At 36.3% G+C, this 21819-nt stretch overlaps 1 protein-coding gene across 12 annotated transcripts in view; it reads right to left on the minus strand.

Annotated features, from left to right (window-relative positions):
* The window catches only part of MYO3B (myosin IIIB), a 230947-nt gene that overhangs the window by 112937 nt on the left and 96191 nt on the right, over positions 1-21819 (minus strand). For all 12 annotated transcript variants that reach the window (XR_008431755.1, XM_053947139.1, XM_053947140.1 and 9 more), the window contains 5 exons: positions 21038-21185; positions 20646-20799; positions 17975-18063; positions 16336-16465; positions 2499-2578 (listed from right to left, as the gene is read on the minus strand). Coding sequence is in view for 11 of the 12 variants with exons in the window: in XM_053947139.1 (XP_053803114.1) it covers positions 2499-2578; positions 16336-16465; positions 17975-18063; positions 20646-20799; positions 21038-21185 (601 nt within the window). In the remaining variant the exon portion in view is untranslated. The remainder of the gene's footprint in view (positions 1-2498; positions 2579-16335; positions 16466-17974; positions 18064-20645; positions 20800-21037; positions 21186-21819) is intronic.

A 21819-nucleotide genomic window follows, 5' to 3' on the forward strand; every position in this document is an offset into this window, starting at 1 on the left:
ACACACAATTTAATTATAAATAAGATCAAATAAAGAACAAGAGCAAATAGTTTGAGGACTCATCTGAGCCCAAATGCCAATGAATATGAGGTTCTAAATAGGATTCTTCTATGTCTAGAAAAGCAGAGACTCAGTGATGTTGTTGAAGATTGACCACTCACAACCTCTTATATTCATATCTCATATATCTGCCAGTCAATACAGGGCAGTATCATCTCCTTTTCACAGGTGCTTATTTTCACCAGAACTGTAGAATCTTACTATCTTGTGACTGCCACTCTATCAAATATCGTTTACAACAGGCTGCTGGGCTCAAAAGAGTTGTGTTTTGGTTTCAGGTTTTTTTGGGGCAGCAAAGGGAACAAATGCACAGAAAGATAGATGGTCAGAAACAGTCACAGAGGAGATGTAAAACAATTTTTCTCAGAAAATTAGGCTGAAAGCAGTATTGTTAGATTTCTCTTCCTATGAATGAAGTTGTAAATTCAGATCTGTGCAGTATGTAAGAACTAGAATCCATTTCCAAATCTTTTTGACAAGGAACATTTGAAGTTTTCTTTAGAAAAATTGTGATAGACCCTGAAGCTGAGGGGATTTTCTTGTAAGACTTTTAAAGAAGTTTTGTCTCTCATTAATGTACAACACTGCTTGTCTATGAAGCCACACAATTTTATGGTAGGGCAACAACCTCATGTACAACAGACAATAAGCCTTCTTACAACTGGCTTGTTAGAAAGTGACAGAACATAAAAAGAATGTCATGATATAAGAATAAGAATGTCATGGTACTTCATATTTTAAATCATTAGCTTCTCTTTTTAAACAAAAATGAAGATATTTCAACTATTAAGTCACATTTTTACATGACAGCCATAGTGACCTACAATATGAATTCATATAATTACAACTGTAATGGAAAACAGCCTGACCTACAGAAGTCAAACTGTTTCATCACTAAAAAGATTCCTTCTAATAGTTTTGAAACAATATTAAAAGAATTATTTATGACACCATGTCACCTTATGAAGTCACTCGAAATGATGACTTTCCACATATTGACCACACCTGCTGCTTGCATGGTACAAAATACTATAAAACCACAAAATATGTAAGCAAAAACCTTCTTAAATTAAATAATGATAAAAAACTTCCAAATTCCAAACAAAATGATTACATTTGGATTTTTAAAAACTAATTTTAAAATAATAATTTAAAATATGTTTCCTGAAGTTGTATTAATTAGGTTTTTTACAAAATTCTAATAGGTATTTTTAATCTAAAAAGTATTTAAATTAACATTTTCTGAATAGTGTTGCCCTTCTGCATGTCTTTTCTTTTAGCTCCTTTTAAAAAGTTTGAAGGATGAGTTAAGCCCACCTAGACAGTACTTATTTAACTGATTGTGTTTAGTAAAGCTCTGGAAGTGAACTGCTCTATTACAATCCTGCTGTATCAATAAAATGCGTGCTTAGAAAGCTTGCGCTGAATATAGCTGGATGTAGAAGACAATGTGCATGTAACACAAGAAAATTGGAAAGGCCACCCTTCAGCACTCAAAGTATTTACACCAGACAGGAAATAATAGTCTGAAATCCACATCTGTATTTGCAGGTACAGTGAAGGACATAGACATCTGGATGACATAAATCACCACACTGATGTTTGAGCATGAGCTCCCAATACTAGAAGATAACAAGAAAAAATAGAAACCCCAAAACATAAAATTTTGTAGACTTTTGAACAGTTGCTGTTACCACTCTTGTTTTAAGAATTTATTACTGTTTGCTTTGAAAAAAACCCAAACCCCCAAACCTTAACTAAGCTAACTCTAACAAGTACCACTTAGGAAGCAGGGAAGATACATACCATCAGCTTCAAGGGACAACATGTTTCCTTACAAATTAAGTGTACTCAGTTGTAATCCTACTAATTGCCATAAAATTATTCCATCTTTTTGCAGTTATACTACATACTTCCATGGCAAAATTCAGCAGCATTTAAATTCTACAGTTCTTTTTACAGAATAGTGATTTGGCTGAGTAATTTTTTCCAGTTACCTACCAGTCACAAACATCTCTTGGTTTTTCACTTTCACGTTGAATAAAAAAGAAATGGATTTTTTTAACAATTATTTTGCCTTTCATACTGTTAAATACATATTCAAATTTTACCAAGACCTCTTTCTAGGTCAAAATTGTCAGAGGAAAACCTTGACCCCTTTGAAATAAAGAGGACTATTGATACTGATGTAACAGATTCCACTCCAAAGGTTTAAAGATTAATCAGTAGTAGATTGATTCTTCACTGAATTCTACAATAGGTTCATCACTAAAACTGGAAGCCATGCTCCAAGACAAGGTGCATGTTACTGGCAATAAAGGCAGACTCTTATCTGGTAAGAACCTCACTCTATACCCACATCAGCAAAGTATTGTGTACATAGTCTCACTGTAGTATTTTATAAACAACTGCCTGTCCTCAAAGGGAACACTACTGACCTTGATACGCCCAGCACTGAGCTGCGGAGGCAGAGACCGAGATGCTGCTGTCACTCTGGCTCTTGCTTGTGCCAAATTACCTGTTCAAAACAAAGAAATTCATACTGCAAAAACTATTCAAGAAGCTTAGAAGGGAAAAATTTTTACTGTGTAAAATCAGTTTGTACAATAGTACTAAAAATAGCAGACACCACCACACTTCTTCCACACCCCTCTCATTACCAATTGTGCCTGCAGAGCATTCAGCACAGGCATGACAGAGTGAAGTGTTGATTTAGAGGGGAGGAAAAAGTCAGTGATAAGGTGGTATGTCACTGACCTTAGCTACTGAGCTGATGAAAACAATGACAGCACAAAGGCATACAGCTCAATCACTAGTAATCAATTTCTCTGTGACTCATTGAGATTTCAAAGAGCAAAAAGACTACAGAATCAATCTTGTTTCTATGAAATCACATGGATCCTCAAGTGTTAAGACAGTATTTTAAACTCACAAACTAATGAGAGAGATGAGAAAATGATAAGACAGCACCATTTTTTGACCTTTTGACATATAATTCTCAATCTTATTGTAACTCCGGGTTTTTAAAGACTGACTCAATTTCCCTGGCAAAAATACACTGTGGTGTCAAGCGAAAGACTTGTGCCTTTTTTTAAAATGTAAGGTATGACATGTCCTAAACTTTTTCTTCTGTAGTTGTAGAAAGCCAAAGTCATCACAAAATAGCTTTTCAAAATAAAGCCTAGGAGAAGAGAGAGGAAGTGATATCGGACTTGCATATGCAAGACACTCTGTATATTTCAAAGTTTTAGCAAGTCTAGCACAAGATGTCCAAATGTTTTCTCTGGCTATATCTTCAGAGGCTAAACTGTGATTAATAGCATTGAAAGAACCCTTTGAAGCAGGATTGGTGACATCAAAGCCCTAATCCATGGGTGGCAGGATTTTTATAATGAGTGGGAAGCATTTTAACACATTTCAAAGGATTTACAGCATGAATAAACAATAGGCCTCTGCAGATGTACCACACACCTTTCAGAACCAGAACACATAAATAAGTGTCTATTTTAATTTAAATGTAAATAAAGTGTTAACACTTCTTTCAGATGCTAAATGACTTGTTTGCATCAACTCCAGTATTTAGCTGTTAGCTTTACAGAAAGGCAGTAACTCTAAACAGTCTTCAGAGTTTTGCTAAACTGTGTATTACATAACTAGTAAGGAGGCGCGATGGGAAAAACGAAAACCAAGAACACCAAACTGCCGGTAAAGAAACCCAAATGCTGATAATAATTCCCTAAGAGAGCGGAGCAAATCCAGTGTCCACTGTAACACTGAAAGGAACTTTTGCTCTTACTTTCCTCTGAACAAGAATAATACCAAACCCCTGAAAATAATCTGGAGGCCAGCACTCAAACACAGCACTCGTCATTCCAACATTCCGAATTCATTTAAAGAAGCATTTATCTTCTAAGCTGCTGGCACTGGTATTGACACAATACTGCAAAACTGGCATGTCATTTCCAGATTTAACATCATATGTTCCCTGACAGTTTAAATCATGGTCCAGGACACAAGGTATGCCCACTATTTTGGAAAAGGTTTAGGCTATTATACTGTGTATGTTATATTATACTGTGTATGAGAAACACAACTGTTTGGGAAATCTTGAATATCGATGCACATGCATGGTACATACTGTAAATACATGTATCTCTCCAAAGTTAAAATGAGGACTTTAATGAACAAGTAGATGGTGAAATAATTTTTCTCCCAGTTGCGATTTTGCTACTTTTGTATGTTAGAAATTACTCTTTTGGTCCTTTTTTGGCTAAAATAGCTTGGAAAGGTTGTTTTTGGCTAAATTTCAGATTAGCAAGTCTAAAGCTTAAAAGCCTTGCACTGAAGAACTGATAACACATGATAAAAGAGGAGAGTTGGGAGAAGAAAGGACTTTGAATCAGACTGTTTAAAATTACTAAAATTTTGTTGAATTCTGTAACAACTTAAAAAACTATAATAGTGAAATAAAATTTAGAATGGTTCTATAGCTGCTCAAGGTTCACCATGCTCACTGCTGGCATTAGGTTTCTCCAAAAACAACAAAACAAAACAAAAAACCAACCAACCAACCAAAAAAAACCCCCACCGAAGTGTTAAGTGCCCGCTTAATAAAAGAAATGCTTTACCTATCATGCCTTTGTTCAGTAGTTATTTCCTTCTAGGAATGGATTCTTACCAGTGCTTATTTCATGTGTCAAGTGAATTCCTATGTAATTATTTGTAGCATTACATTGAATCCATGGAAAAAATACTACTAGGATTTTCTTTTTCAGCTGAAACACAGAATGATACTACAATAAAAATTTCTGAATTACTTATCTCGTGTAGCTCATGCTCAGGAAAAAGAACTACCAATCTTTAACGTGTTTAAGCCATTAAAACTAATGAACAGAATTAATGCGGTTTGAAAATTAGTCTACATAATAAAAAATGTTTCACCCAGGGTTAGCATGGTGTTCACAGTCAGTAAAATTTGGTACCTATCCCTGCATTTGAGTTTCATTTACAAGGTAATATATACCTTAACACATCAAAAATAATTAAATGTTAATCCACTTTGTTAAAAGCATCAGTATTTGAAGAACAAATGTTTATAGATAATAACATGGGTAGCTTGAACTGCCATGGGTTTCTTGAAAGGTTAAACTGGTTAAAGGGTGAAAGATTGCACTGTGCTTTTCAGAAATCCAGCTTCACATCAATTATATAGTCAAAATTATAGACGAAATACAAATTACAGGCCTGCAAACCAAATGCTACCTACATTAAATCCAAGTCCACAAAATAAACAAACTAAGTAATATAAAATCCTCTCAAAATTGTCTTATGTTTTGGGGATTTAGTTTTTCTGGGTTTTTTTGGTTTTGTTTTTTGGTTGGTTTTTTTTTTTTGTTTTGTTTTGTTTTGTTTTTTTGGTTTTTTTTTTTTTTTTTTTTTTGAGGGAGGGGAAAGAAAGTTAATGGTTAAAGTTAGGATTAATCTTTTAAACATGTACATATTTAATTTTACTCACATGCACTTCAATGGGACTGCTCATCTGAACAATTAAGGCTCCTACCTATGCACTTGGATGAGAGACTAAGGTCTCTGGGATTCATTGTGACAATGGAGGAGTCAGTCAGACCTAATGTTTCTCTTTTTTTCCTCTGTTCAATAAAATTAAGAATTAAGTTAAAGCATTCGCTTTGATGATTTGAGAAGTTTCAGACATTAAAGTTTGTGAAATGGTCTTAGAGTTTTCACAGGAAAAAGAAGTAGCAGCACAAAATCTATGCACTCCCTGGCTAAGCTCAGTGTCAATGCTCAGCAAATTTCCCTTAGTTTTGAAGCTGTTTAGAAGATCTCACAACTCTGCAAAAATGTTCTTCACCGAAGCCTCATTTCAGCTAGGTGAGAAAGACCGTATTAGCAAAGAACTGCATCTCTTCTATTATGTAAAGCCAAGCAGGAGAAGTTCTAAAGTCTTTACATCACACACAAAGAAGAAATGTGGGTTTTTTTCAAGTTGGACTTTGGCAGTGGTCTCCAGATCTCAAAAAGGACTAGTCAGCATTCCTGGCTTCTCATTTGCCTTACTGGTAGTTACTCACTGTATGATCTGGCTGAATTAATTATTTGTCTGGCTGTTGACTTTATGTACTAATTAGGAAAAATACACACTTTGGCTGGATGTTCTGATGTTACCTATGGTTTGTGCTTCATTTATTCTTAGGTGATGGGTACTGTAAGCAGTACCAAGCAAATATTAGCAATATCAGCACTGTATTTATAATCTCATTTTGGTTATGCCTGCAACAGATCACTCCTCCCAAAGTAAGAGCATGCCAGGTAAGAAATATGTTAAGCTTTGAAACAACATTCAGTTTGTGAAGTGCAAATGACTTACCAAGAAAAAACCTAATGACAATTGTCACCTTACTGTACATGTTGCACCAGGGATATTACTATTATATAGAGGGCAAGTACAAGCTTTTTCCTTACCCTCAAATATTATATATTTTATTAGTTTCTTTCATGCTTCTAGTTCAGATAGAAAGGGGTTACTTCAAACACCATTTAGATACAGTATAATATGGTCAGAAATGCTACAATGCATTTGTATTTCATTGACATTACTTCTAATCACAGCTAAGCACTCACACTCTAGAAGAGGTACAGAGCCAGACAATGTCTTTGACATACACAGATTCTTCTCTGTCTTTCCTTTCAGTACATTTTATCTGGCCAAAGGAAGTTGACTGCTTATCTCCATAATGCGTTTTTATCTTCTGCTACTGTAAGGCTAAGCTTTTAGCTCAACTACAAATGAATACATGTACTTTTTTTATTGGGTACTAATTTGATTCTGTCTATCAAAACACTGTTCTTTTGAGTCATTGAGAGTCATTGGAAGTAATTTAAGCTAATCTTGTGCAATAAAAAAGCTAAGAATCCAATTTTCTCATATACTACACATTTTACACACAAATGTATTTATAAAAATACTGTCTGTAGAGCACAACTATCAATACATGTAGATCTCAACTACTGCTTCTTCTCAAAAGACCATTAATTTACTTTCTATTAAAAATAAACCAAATACATAGCATTTCCAAAATCAGATACATATTACCAAACAGAATCTAATCAGCATAAAAGCATAAAAGCTTAGTAATAGTGAAGCCCACTTGGAAATAATCTAATTACGAATATTTGCTTCAGGAGAAAAATTTTTTCTCCTGCTTGCTTCTGGCCCAGATTATTTGAGATGAAAAATCCATAGTGAACTGAGGAATTCTGATACTGATTCTCCATTAGATTAAGGACTTCTTTAGTCTTTTTAGCATGAAGTAGACACCAATCATATTTACAGGTAACTAAAAACTACATTGCTAGACTGGGATTGGAGAACCTGAGTATAAGTTCAGTTATGCTTTCTATTGCATACATTGCAAGCACTTCAGTGGTCACTTCCCACATCAGGAAGACACACACTGGCAAATACACAGCACCATGCCTAGAGCAACAAATAAAACTTTGATTGTAAGCATCACCACTGTCATGTTGAAGTATTGTTTTAATTTTAGTAGGCTTCTTGTAGAGCGGAAGGGAACAGAGACACTGACAGCAGCTGAGACGAAATGAAGGTCAAACTGCCTATTGTATTCTGTACATGTCTACATACACAGTATCTATACATACTATAGATCTGTGAATGTATGATGTCAGTAAGAAAGGTCTTAACTTTTATCCTTACCTACTAAAGAAGAACAAATTATGGTACTAATTAAACTAGTTAATAAGACTGCCCAAGGTATTTTTCTAACATAACCTTGAGTATTAACTGCTGCTTTAAGCAACATGCCTAATTTTCAAGCTAAATTGAACTAAATGCGTATTCATCTACTAGACTGGGAGTATGTTCACTGAAACACAGACCTTTCTGAATTATCATGGGCACAGTATGTGGTCATAGGACATACAAGCAAACCTTATGCAATTCTCATAGTCCTGGGACATGACCAAACTTACAGACAGTAGGCAAAATATAGCCTTACAACATGATAAAGAGATTCCTGGGCACAGGCCAGGGGATGATCATGTAGCTCTGGAAAACAGAGTGGCAGAGCAGGGACTAGATTGCTATCTGGCCACAGCCAGGAGGGCGTAGGTTGGGCATCTCTGTCCAAACACAGGACTAAGGATAGGAGTGGCACACTAAGTACAGTGAGTGCCAACTACCTGATGCTGCACCTTGACAAAAATAAAAAACACTTTAAAGGTTTGGAAAAAGAAAAGTTCTTGTATAAACAATACTGCAATTTTCTACTGCTTCATGTTCACCCTTTTCTTTAGTTAGGTCTGTAGCCTGGCTAGCTGTAGACCCAACCAACTGGTTGGCTGAAGAGAGGCTGGTCACAGCCTGATCCAGTCAGGCTTCCAGCTGCTGCATTACAGAACCAACTGGCTCAGCTTTTTATGATTTATATGTTGTCAGAAGACACAGGCCATTTCTTTCAGATATGGTCCTTAGCAATTTCCTTACATACCTCTTGTAGTGTACAGTTTGATGCTAATGTATGAGTATGTAATCAGCTCAGTACAACAAACCTTGAATTCTCTGGGGAAGAGCACACAGGACAGAACACTGCTGTTGTCAGGACAGTACCTTTCCATCAATACGAGGTTTTCTGCTGCCCCAGCAGATTGCTCAGCTATCTGTACCACATCTGTAACTGAGATTAGAAAAAAACTACAGAAGTGAATTTTCTGTGAAACTTCATTGTTGAGGAATTCTTCACTGATTTTTAGCATTGGTCAAAATAACCTTGTTCTACTTACATCTACTCAGGCTGGACAAGTTGATTTCTTTTTCCAGAGGTATGTGGAAGAATAGTTCTAAAACCATACACAGGCTGGAAATACAGTTACCCTATGCTCTGATTCAGCTTTAGTCTCCCTCATTGTTTTATGTAGTTGATATATTTTCTTTTGCATGTTATGCAGAAGTTTTTCCCCCCAAATCATAAATGCTTTATCCAGAAAAGTAGAAGTATGATTATAAAGAACATGATAGTTATCTCATTGTTCTATCTATAAAGCTTCACAGTGCTTAGTTTAACTTTAGGCTAAAGTAAGTTTCTACAACAACAGTAAACAAACAGGAAATCCAGGAGAAGTCAAGAACTGTGATTTCTAGCCCTTTGCTTGTATATCCAGAGTATGTTAATTCTCCATACAATGTTTAAAAATTTTACAGTATATATTCCATCACTCAGGACCTGCTGCTGAAACTGTTCCATGCATACACAGTCTGGTCAAAATCATACTAAAGCCAGTGAAGATTCCCAATGAATGCAGTGACAAAAATTCAGGTGTAAAGATGAAACTGAAAACAAATGGAAAAAATTATGGAACATTTTCTCTGACCTCACTATGATTATCACTCTCCCCAGTCATCAAGATCCTAAGTCTAGACAGGCTAAAAAATGATGTCAAAACCAGGTTTTGAAATTTCAAGGCAAGAACTGTCTTTTTAAAGTGTTAATTTAAGATGAAACAAGGTTACAGAACTTTTATAAAAGTCCCAGACCTTCCCATTTCTGAAATCTAGGCATTCTTGATGTTGACAACTAATTTAATCAAGTCTCAAAGGCTTCTCAACTGAACCACTGCTCCCCTGGATGTCAGCACTTCTGTGTATTATCACAGTTGATACAAAATCAGTTACTTCTGCGGTAAAGCAAAACATTAATTATATTTGTATCTCCCTTCTTAATGAAATAAATACTCATTCATACAAATATCCACAAACACATTTTCTTTGTCACACACTGTGATCTCTATCCAGGCATCTCAATTAACCACTCCTGCATCAAGACAAGTCAGGCTGGAATATGGAAGACAAAGTCAAATAATAATAGATAATGCTTATTCAGTAAAGTTCTGGCCTTTACAGCTTGCTGTAAGGTGAAGGAATAAAGAAAAATGATACAAGTCAAAATCATAGTAAGACTGCATGAAATACTCTGAAATGAATATACAAGCTCTAGCACAGACTCAGAGATTTATTTTCCACCCACTACATTCATCCTTTAGATATATTAATCCCTTAATGCAATTATTTTGAAGGAGTGGGAAATATAAACACATTCTTTGTTAAGGACACACCAAAAAACATCATGGATATTCATATGAAAATATAAGATTATCTGAATATTCAAGACATTTATCTGCTCTGAAAACTCACTAGGAAATTTAAATATAATGCTCCTCTAGGATCTGATCTTCAGAGCTACTGAATGCTTCCAATGACATACTGTGCATCTTTGACACAGTTTGTTTGACCTTACAACACACTGTGCCTATCGAAACTGTCAAGTAAACTACTCATTAAAACAATGGTATCATGTTCTCTGAATATTTCTCTATTTAAATTCTGTATATGGTGCACAGTGAAATCCCATAGTCTACTAGTTAATATTAAAAACAGAAACATCTTTTATATGATGCATCTTTTGTTTCCTCAATATCAATAGATTTTGAATTTAATTAGTATATAATGCAGTGTTAAGATTAATTACTATGCACTACTGGGAAATCATGTTCATTATACAATTGGGAAGTTAGGCCAGAAACATGAAAATTGGGAAAGGTATCTCTTCTGAGAAAAAGGTATAGAAAAACTATTCTCAAGATTTGTTTTAGAGAGGTTGATCTATTATAAATCAAATCAGTAAATTAATTAAAATCTATTCTTAAACTTGTCCACTTCTACTTTTATTAGAGTTCAATTTGCAAGCAGTGTAGACAAAAAAAAAAAATCTATGCCCCCTTGCTCATTTTCAGTACAATATAATCTGTGAAGTCTCATATTAAAAAGCAGCATAATTCTGTTTGGGTAACACCCTTTACCAAACACTATTGTGGTAAATCTAACTTGACAATTCTCAGCTGTTGTGCTTACTGCCATGTGCAATTCCAGAGACTCACTGACACTATTTATAGGGAGTTATTCTCAACAGTAAATAATTGTTATGCTTTATATAAAGCTTTAGCAGGACCGAGACCTTAACTTTGATCTGATAGATGGCTCTGTTTCTAGATGAGCTCCATTTTTAGGGTTATTTCAGAGCATTTTTTGGATCCTATTGCTAGCAAGTTTTATGAGTATCTGTACTGCATTTGTCCTATGATGCAAAACCTTAGGACATGAAGAAAAATTAACACTGAGCTGCAAAATGCTCAAGTGCAGAACTCTAAAAGTAATTCAACACTCTACCTCCCAAAATCAGTTAAGCTACAATTAATTGAATTTACTGATGTCCCACATCTGCAACCCAGTAAAGTTCATGACTTTATACTGCACAGCTGTGGTTTAAAGCCTCTCTTTACATACAGCTCACTGGTAGCAGAGCAAAAACTATTTTTGTGTTTTTAACATACAGACCAGTTAGAAGTATGAAAGCCTCCATGTCCTGAGTGAAATACACAGATTCCATTAACTTTACCAAACTTCTTACAAAATATAAATTGATTAATTTTTAAGTAGAGATACTGTAATTACAATGACTTTGTTTCCAATTCATTTGACTTAAGAGTGACTGGTCTCTTAAAGGTGAAAAAACTAACACAAAAGTACCATTATAAGAAGATTTTATTGTGGAATAAATTAGTAAAACTAAAATGCATTTGAGCCTTTGGTTCTATTGTGATGTGTGGAATTAAGAGGAAAAAAAATACACTAAACCCAAAAGGAAATATGCTGCATTTCAGTGAATGACACATACCAAACCAAGAGACCTCTACTTATTGCTAGAGGAAGGGCCTGTGCTCAATAGGAGTGCACAGTGACAAATATGACAGCTCAAACCCACTAGGTTCTACTGAAAACAGTGGCAAAGCACCTATGATTTCGACTTGCCAAGATTACACTCCATGTATGCCCAGTAGTACCTGCTCATGGGACTGAAATGCAAGAAAATCTCTTTCCTTCCGTTTCTGACTCGTCATGAGGAATCACATGCTATTACAGTTACACACAAGTTAAAGACAGTACTCAGTTACACACAAGTTACACACAAGTTAAACATAGTACTCTTGTCACCAAGAAGTGGTGAAAAGCAGTTCTCTGAAGTGATTTTGCAAAAGGCCATAGTTCTTTTGTTCTTTAGTGTGCACACTAAAACATTTTTTCACATTCTCCCTTAGCACATGGACTGTTAGTTGTTTGGTTTGGTAAACAAACATACACTATTTATAATTACTTTTTATCAAAGGTTTGTAAGCAAGATTAGAGACTCAAAGGCAGAAAGAACACAGACTAAAAAATCAATATTGAGGAGGGGAAATGACCTTTAGACAGGTGAATTATAAATAACTTGTGTCTGGAAAAAAATTCTACTTTGGAAAAAAAAAAATACCTTGTTAAAACATGATTAACCAAACCCTTTATCCCAGTTGTGAAAACTCTCATCCCAATTCTCTTTGACAGAGAATTATATTTATGCTTAAATATATATTATATTTATGCTTAAATATATAGGCACCACATACAAGGAGTGTTTTTAAGCAATGATATATTGATAATCCATTACCCTAATCTGTGAGCAATACCGAATGCTACTAAAATTATTAGATATGATGTTGCTGTAGTAAGTCTTCTCTGGCTTGTATCTCTTCTCTGTAGCCAAGCAAAACCCCTACTGATCCTCAGAGCAAGGACAAGGATATTTTGCAGTATCTCTACTCTTCTGGTGAGAAGATTGGAGGATTTCCGTTTCCCCTCCCTGCAGAAGATAACTTTCTCGAAGTTCTAAAGGTCTCTGAGTCATGGCAAGGACAAAAGTCTGCAGAGATTGTGTTTCAAGAGTAGAAGATCTTGTTGTGATGAAGCTTTTCTAAGAAGATAAAACCCTTGCAGTCTCAAAACCCCCCAGGGGTGCTTTGCCCAAGTAATCCAACAGTACCACCTCTTATTAGTGATGCTGCAAAAATTATTGAATATCAGGACAGTGAGCAAAATGGTCTGACTCCTCAATGGTGAATGTGCCAAGGCTGTCCTTAATTTTTCCAACAAAAATCCTCTGTTCTTACAAGGGGACTCTATTTTCTACTTCATGTGATTCCTTTTCTCTCTGATGCTTTAGCAACAACAGTGATAATCTAAACCCAGAGACAATCAGAAATATATTCTATCTAAATGGGAACATGCATATTCATCTACAGTAGTAGCAGCACAAGAAGCTGGGTCTATAGAAAAAAGTGACAGATATGGAAGCAGGTGGGAGAATTGTTAGGTTAAATCAGAATACATTCATTCAATTTTGAAGTTAAAGGTCCCTAGAAAATGTAGATTTCAAAACACACTAAACATGACTAAATTTCCACTGAAAGATGACAAAGCAAGCTGTATATGCTAGAAAATTAATTCCAGAATGTTTATGTTCCAATGTCTCATATGACAATGTCTCATATGTCTCATAGTTGCAAACTCTATTAACGATAAATTACTATTACAAATGTATGTTTAAAGTTCTGCTGTTAATTTCTGTCCCTTTAAACTGCACAGACTGCTACTGTGAAATACAAGCATTTTTTGAGAGGGGATAAGTGTACTTGATAAATTACAAGGATTAATATGTTCTTAAATTAGTAAAAGATTTTAGCTTTTTAGTATTTATTTTCTTTATGTTGCTCAGTTTTTGACAGGGGAAGATATGACAGTTATATAAATATACTTCAAACAGAGGATCATCTCAGGGTGGGAAAGGCATCTTTTTGTTCTTTTTGGTATTTAAAGAACTACATTTTCAGTTCTTGTCAAACGCACGATTTCAGCCTCGCTTCCCTCACGCCTCTGGGATAGCACCACCCAGTGGCTGCGACACGTATGGGAGACCGCTGCTTGGCAAAACCCACCTACGCTGCACATTCCAGAGATAGCTGCCAGCAGATGTGAGAATGTGCTGCCACTCATCTTCAAACAAAACACCACACATACTGTCAGAAAGCCCATTTCAGGTCACAGTTACCTGGAAAGACAGAATATGGCTTCCATATAAATTACTAACTTTTGCATTAGTCAGTAATTGACCAAAATTGACAAAAGCTGTACCAAGATTATGAAACTTAATCTGTATTTTTTCTGGTTTTCTTTAGGAATGAAGCACATGTTGAGTGGAGGGAAGAGGGCTAAGAAACAGGGACAGAGTACAATGGGACACATACACACTCAGTATTCTTTTATTTACAAAAGCATCTTTGTAGAAAGTTAGAAGAATAGCATTATCTTTCTTCACTGAGCAGATGAAGTAGCATTGCCAGCAATGCCTTCTGTTCTCAGCCAAACCTTTCATTTATCTTGCAAGCTGCCAAAACTAAACCTGGCAACAATCTGATTTTAGAACAAAGAGGCCCCAACACAAGATGTGAATGTCAATTGTATCAGACAGTTGGAAAAGAAGAGCAAAATCACAAAGGCTATTTAAAAATATAAATTACATAAGAGCTTTAAGCTATTCTTATAACACCATGCACATAAGCACATGCTCAATAATTTCTTTATCAGGATGTCCTGTATCAACTTGACAAATACAGAAAACACTTAACTTGCTGTGTGCTCTTCACAGAAAGGTAAATGGAGGGAGAAAGCATTCAATTAATGTGAATAGGAAACAAGAATGTAAGAGACCTAAAAAAAGGTAAAATACACTCTTGTAAAATACACCAGCGTAGTAACTGTACATTAACTGCAATGAGAAGTATCTCTTACTAAATCTTCTTTGCATCTCAGGCAAAATACTCAAGTTTAGTGCTGCTGTAACAGAAAATAACTCTGTAAGGCCAGAAAAAGATGAATCTGCATGAAGGCATCAGCCTTCTGATGTAAAAATAGCAATAAAATAAAAAGTATATTTGCAATAATTTGGACTGATAACATTCTGACAATAGCTCCAAGGTCAAGAGTGGTGTGGAGGCACATCTGACCATGTGTGTGCTTTCTTTCTTGCTTTGCTTGATCAGAATCTCTTTTATCAATTTAACACAGACTCAAATGTAGAGTAGTAATAGACAGAAAGATCCTTATTCCCCACTTGGGCACCAACAAATCCTCCACCATAAACTATATACTTGTCCATCTAAACTCATTACAGCTGAAAGGAGAAGCAGATTCCTTACTGGATCCCCACCTCTCAAGGACGTCTAAAAGTGTAATTTGAGGCGGGGTAGTCGAAAGCCTTTCAATTATAGGGAAAATGACCCTGTAACAGGAACCTATCCTCTGTAGTATATAAACAGATATTACGATATCAATTTTACATGTGCAAAAAAAGCTCAATATAATTTTTTCTCCAGATGCTCTTTTTCTACACAGAAATGTCAAGAGAGGTTATAAGCATCACCAGATGCTACAAATGGGGTACTGACAGTCAAGAAATTCAAGACAGAGAGCTGCTGCACAGGCATAGAATTGCATCTACAGCCAATGTACAATAAGCCTATCCAGCACTATTGAATGCATCTACCAAGTATTTCTACCTAAATATACGTCATCTCCATATGTTAGCTCACAATAATTTTGCAATCTAGTACAATCCACTGTATTTAGATTTAGTATTACATATTTTTCTCACCCATTATGAAAAAGATGCTTTAAAAGTATTGAGAGAAGTATTCATTTGCTGGCTTGTTTGCATGAATACTGCAGAACTATCATTTGCATATGGTACTGGCATTCTGGCATCTATCCATGGAGTAATCAAACTTCATCTTGCTGTTTTATTTAGCTACAGATCTGGCACTTTCATGTAAGTCAAAGTCAACAAGCTTTAAATCAACAGAATTTCTTCTAGCCTATTAGTATATGGCTTTTATAATTTGTAAGAAACTATGTATTACATCAGTGCTTCTAAATAGATGGATATTACCTCCAAAACACTTTGATCTATATCACATGATTTATGAACTGTAAGACATGGTACGCAAGAATCTACCAACTGAGTACTGATCTTAGTAAAGGACTAAGAACTAGAAACTCCCATGTTTTTATCCTGCTCTGAGAATGACCTCTTGCCCTACACATCTGATAATCTCCCTTTCTCTGGAGTCAGGGAAGAATCTTGCTGCACAAGATTCATGACAGGAAATTAAATCTTGAAATCAGAGAACAAACACTCTGGAAAGGAGATATGATAAAATTATTGAAAAAAATTTGTCCAGAATCAAGTAAGAGTTTGAGAGGAACAGGTAGCTGAAGAAGTTACAATGTTAGCAAAGCTGTGCAGAACATACCTGTTTTTGTTAATGGGCTAGAGAACAGCTGCTGAAGAAGTTTGTTCTCTGAAGTTCGTAAAACCACCACTATGTCAGCAGGAAGAGTGTCTCTGTTCTTCTCAAGGAATGCAGAAGCATCATATAATACCTAGTGTGGGAAACAGAATCAGAAATTTTGACAAAAAGGGTTACCTAAAACCTACTACGTTCTTTAAAACATGAACGGTCAGGATGACCACGTAGACCAGCTAGCTCGGTCTGAAAAGCAAATGAATTATCTGCAAAGGTCTTAAAAGTGAACTGCAGCAGTGTGTTCAGAATGTAAACTGGCTATACAGAGTATCTATATTCATAGAATGCTATTGCATATGAAATTGGGTTAAATGGCTTAAATCCTGTTGTGCTACGCTCGGCCATGTCAAACGATTCTATGCATGATGCAATACAACAGAGATACTTCATTAAAGCTTCAGGTGATCATTTACTTGTGATATAAGAAAGTGGTCACGTGGTCACTTTCTATTGGTTGTCTGCATCAAACCTGTGATCTATAAATAGACCTGCTGGAGGAACAGTAATAAGTTGGACACAATGTAGGTACATTAAATCAGCTTCTCATGGCACTGAAAACCATATTAGGACAACAAAACATTCCTCTATTTCAATTATTTTAACCGTTTTGATTAGAAATTAATGCCTGGATATTTGTATTAGTATAAGAATCGGTAAATTTTCATTTTGTTTAATTGCAATGATTTTTTAGAGCTGTTTTATTATCACTAGCAATACTCCTCTCTAGCCCAATTTCCCTGGAGTCCATTAATTTACACAGAAATTGAATGTTCTCTGGCAATAGAAAACTGGCCAGTATTGTTTTTATAATTTGGCCACGTGGGAACAAAGAATTAACTAAAACTGTGTGAATTTTAATAGTTATTCTTAACAAGACAGCCTGACTGAAGTTACTAGAATACATCTTAAAATTTTGGAGTCTTATAATGATCCAGAGATGAGACTTAATCGATAGCTATATAAAACATAGCTATTTTGATTTTGTCTATGAACAAATATTTGGTCCTGAAACTGCAAGCAAAGCTCATGTTATGGTGAAAACTGGACTGCTACTCCCCATATAAAATAATATATGAATGTGAACCTCTGAGAACAAAAGGTACAAAGTACAAGAAAACACCTTTACTAGCAAGTTCCAATCTTTCCAATGCACTCTATAGGATTTTAAGTTCTGTTACAGATACTGTTTTCCATTGCTTTTCATGCATATACTTTGCATGACACTCTGCAAGACACTCTCACACAGAACTACTGTGGCATCCACGCGCTGTTACCAAGCACACAGCCTGCCTGGCTCCATAGAGTCCCTCCTTTGAGATGACTGTACTACTGGCATTTCTGAGGCCAGGTTTCTTGCAGAAAAAAGATGCTTACTGTCTACAGAATCTGTGCAAGAGCCCCAAGGATAGGCTCCAAAATGGGCTGCTACACATAAAAGTTTCATTGTAGAGTGTGTGCTTGCATAAACTTTATCATTTTTTCTATTCAAATGAGGGAAAAAAACCATGAAGCAGAAACTCTGGATAAAATCAAGTGATGACCATACCACCATTCTTTGAACTAAATAAAAATCACATGACCTTACCTTTCCAGCATAGTGCTGAATTCCAAATGACAGTTCCACTCCTTTTGGTCTCCAAAAGTATTTGCATCGTAAGTTATCTTCAAACTTATCTAGACATTGAGAAAAGATGTTGATTTAAGTGACAGAGTGATTAACTACAATCTTCATCCTAATTAGCTTGCTAAATTGCTGCTCAAGAAGTCAGAACTGCTATAAACTCATATTATCAGATTGTTCAGAAATACCAAGCTGTCACATCTGAACGGAACAGTTCATTTTAAACTAGGCCAGTAAGACTGTCTTCAAAAATCACTGTTTGTGGATGCCTTTGTACATGGAAAAATATTAAGTAGGAAGACCCAATGAGAAGATGTGATGATTTCTCATATTTTGCAATGAATTTACTTATGTATATGCAGGGTTTGGGATGAGTTTATTTTTTATACATATATGTACACAAAACTGTGCATATATCACAGTCACTTAAATGCCTACTATTTATATTTTCTCTATCTTCCTTTTTGCATTCATTTAGCTTTGTGCATCAGGTTTTAAGGACATGTTTATGTGTTCAGTCTGGAACTGTACCTTTGGATTTCTACAGAAAAAAAGAAGCTTCTTTATAAAATCTCTTCTAAGGATTCTGTTTCCTGTGATTACCCCTAAAAAGCTGACAGAAGAAGGAACACAGGTTTCTAAGAAAAAATGTCTTTTATGCCCTGTGATATTGTTTAGGCTCTTTAATATTTTGAAATGAAATTGGTGCTGTCTGTCCAACACTGAGGGCCCAGGTAGCAATTCCTGTTGAGCCAAGGAAGCATCCCTGGAAAGAAGCAAGATCCAAAGGAACCCATGTTAGTAAGAACTAGTAGTTATACTGTGAAACTTGCTTTAGTATAAAAGCAATTTATCTGAACAAGCAACTAGAGACCTGAGAGCAGAATCAATTGAGAACATTCTCTGTCATGCTGTGTACGTCAGAAAATATTATCAAAATATTTTTTTCTAATGTTAGAATCCATTAATATTTTGTTAGGTTTTTCTTTCTATTACCACTTAGTCTATTACCATTTAATTAATTGAGCTTGTATTTAAAGCAAAAATAATTAAGTTTGGTATTTCTGGAGACTGGGATGGAGTTGTGGAATTAATGATTGTCTGGCACACCTGAACAGGGCAAAATATCCTACTTTGCTGTCTGCTTGAGGGATCCTGCCATGCTGTGTACAGATCAGCAGAAAGGCCGATCAGCTCTGGACAAGGGAAAGTACCTCTGGAAGCAGAAGTTCAATATTCACTATTAACTGATTTATACAACCCAATAGCGAGGCAGACAGCTTTAGCACACAGAGGAGGAGTGTTGGAGGTCCACCCTGGAGAGTGCCCGCCTCTGCCGTTCCAGCCGCCGCTCCGACGTTCCTGCTGCAGCCCGTTTCGCGATCCAGCCCGCCGCCATTGCCCCATGAGGGAGACGCGGCCGAGCTCGGCCACAGCGCCCCCTGCCGGCGCAGGGGAACCATCGCACCCGCCCTGCCCGGCCGGAGCCAGCAGCGCCCCTGCCGGCCGTGACCGGAACTGCACCAAAGGGGAAGCGCCGGCAGCCGAGTCAGGGCGGCCCCTGGGCTGCTGGTTGGGTTGGGTTGGGTTGGGTTTGGGTTGGGTTGGGTTGGTTTGGGTTGGGTTGGGTTTGATTTGGGTTGGGTTGGGTTTGGGTTGGGTTGGGTTTGGTTTGGTTGGGTTTGCTGCTGCTGCCATTGCTGTTGGTTGTTTGTCTTGTTACACATATCTACATGTGTATATATATTAGTAAGGAACTGTTATTCCTTTTCCCATATCTTTGCCTGAAAGCCCATTAATTTCAAAGTTATAATAATAATTCAGAGAGAAAGAGGTCATATTTTCTATTCCAAGGAAGGTTCCTGCCTTCCTTGGCAGACACCTGTGTTTCAAACCAAGACAAGGAGCAGAATGAGACCATAGTACTCATTCTGTCTGTGATCTGAATTCCAGTTTCAGCTCAGCCTAGCAGTAGTGAAAAATCTTGTATGTGTGTTGTGCAGTTAAACTGTAATTCGTTGTTTTTCTCCAACAGTTTGGGTCTCTGCAGCACATTCCATTGAAGGAAATGGAACTCCGTTTCATATTGCAGGGAAAAATGCAGCTCTAGTAAATAAACACAACACAACAGCTTTAAACATGGCATGTGCTGCATATTTAAAGTTGGCACCAAAATTTGTCAAAATATATGTAAAATATGCATGAAGACAAGGAAATACTCAGCCAGATGGCACACCAGAAATAACACACACTTCCTATTTCTTATGAGATAATCTGGAGTCAAGAAATATTTTCTAATTGGATAAACATAGGCCTAGGAGCCTGGAAGGTCTTAATTTTACTTTCAACACTAATGTTACATACATGGACAAGACACAGGATATTTCCTTGTACCATTGAAAAAACGATAAGCCCTTGTCACCTGATACTTAAGACAATTTTCCAATTTGAAAAGGATAGAAAATATGTAAACAGAGAAAAATGATGAAGCACAATGAAAAATATACTTAGAATGTCAAATGAAATGACACAGCCTCAGGACAACTAAGGTGGGAAAACTCAAATAAAGATGACAGTGCACTTATAATAAATTTGTCATTTCCCAGATCTTTCCCAGAGTTTTATTTGCACATACCAACTAAAGTTAGGTCTGTTGCCTGAGGAAATCGACTTTCTTCATCTAGCAGAGACAGGAGACCCATGGGTTTCTGAAGGAACATATCTAGAAGTGGACGGTTGTCCTCATAATCCACTGTAGTGGCATCGACTCCCTCACTCTGGTATTCCATCTACAAAAGTCACCAGCACAGTTTTAATATTGAAACAGTAAAAGCAACATCATCATTAGGGCATTTATAACGCACAGCAATGCTCTTTAGGCCTCAACCACATTATTTACAAAACTTCAACAGAACGATGTCATTATCTCACATTTAAATCACATACTCATTTTTTATAAAGTACTCCTGAATATGATTATGGTGTAGGGCGCTGGATTCAGCTAGACCTCAACAGAGTGGAATTTACCTGCTCCAGTGCAAAGATATGCTGATTGAAATAAAACTGGATCTGTTCATTAGCAATATTTATGCACAGCTGTTCAAAAGAATTTCTTGCGAAGTTCTCAAATCCAAATATGTCTAGTATTCCAACATTCATCCCACTTTCAGCATTGCTGCATGTGAAGATACAAACAAAATTCATTATGGGCAACACCAAGTTAAAATAAAAATAAACTTGCTAACTAAGATTGTATAACTGATTCACTCTGTGGCAAAAATAAAGGAGGAAAAGTGTGTCTGAACCTAAGACAACTTGTGCATTTGTTCAGCACTGCTAAGAGTTCTGTTTTCCACTTGCTTCTTGCAAATATCCATGAAGAAGGCAGGAAAATCATAGGTACAGAGTAACAGACACTTAGCAGCCATATTAAAACAAGGGGTTTCAGTAGGCAGATCCCAAATAAAATCTACTGTTTGCTCCTGCAGGCAGAGAAAAGGTGTCAAGGTTTAATGGTACATTTTTGCTGCACTCATTCAGAAGGGTAATTACCAAATCTGCTGCTGCTACAAGCTGGACTGTTAAAAGTCCATGTGCTAACTCAAGTACACTCAGTCACTGCCAGAACTGCATGAAATGGATGAGAATGTCTACATGACATAGTGAAGTAGCAAGTAGAGATCTCAGATCAGAGGCACTTTCACATCACCTGAGAGGTTCCCTTGTTTCTAAAATCTCTACAGCTTCTTCAAACCAGCCAGATCAGTGCCTGGCAATGAAATCATAAGGATGCGCAATATAATGTTTCT

The sequence above is a fragment of the Vidua chalybeata genome, chromosome 7 (assembly GCF_026979565.1).
Source record: "Vidua chalybeata isolate OUT-0048 chromosome 7, bVidCha1 merged haplotype, whole genome shotgun sequence".
Lineage (NCBI taxonomy): Eukaryota > Metazoa > Chordata > Aves > Passeriformes > Viduidae > Vidua > Vidua chalybeata.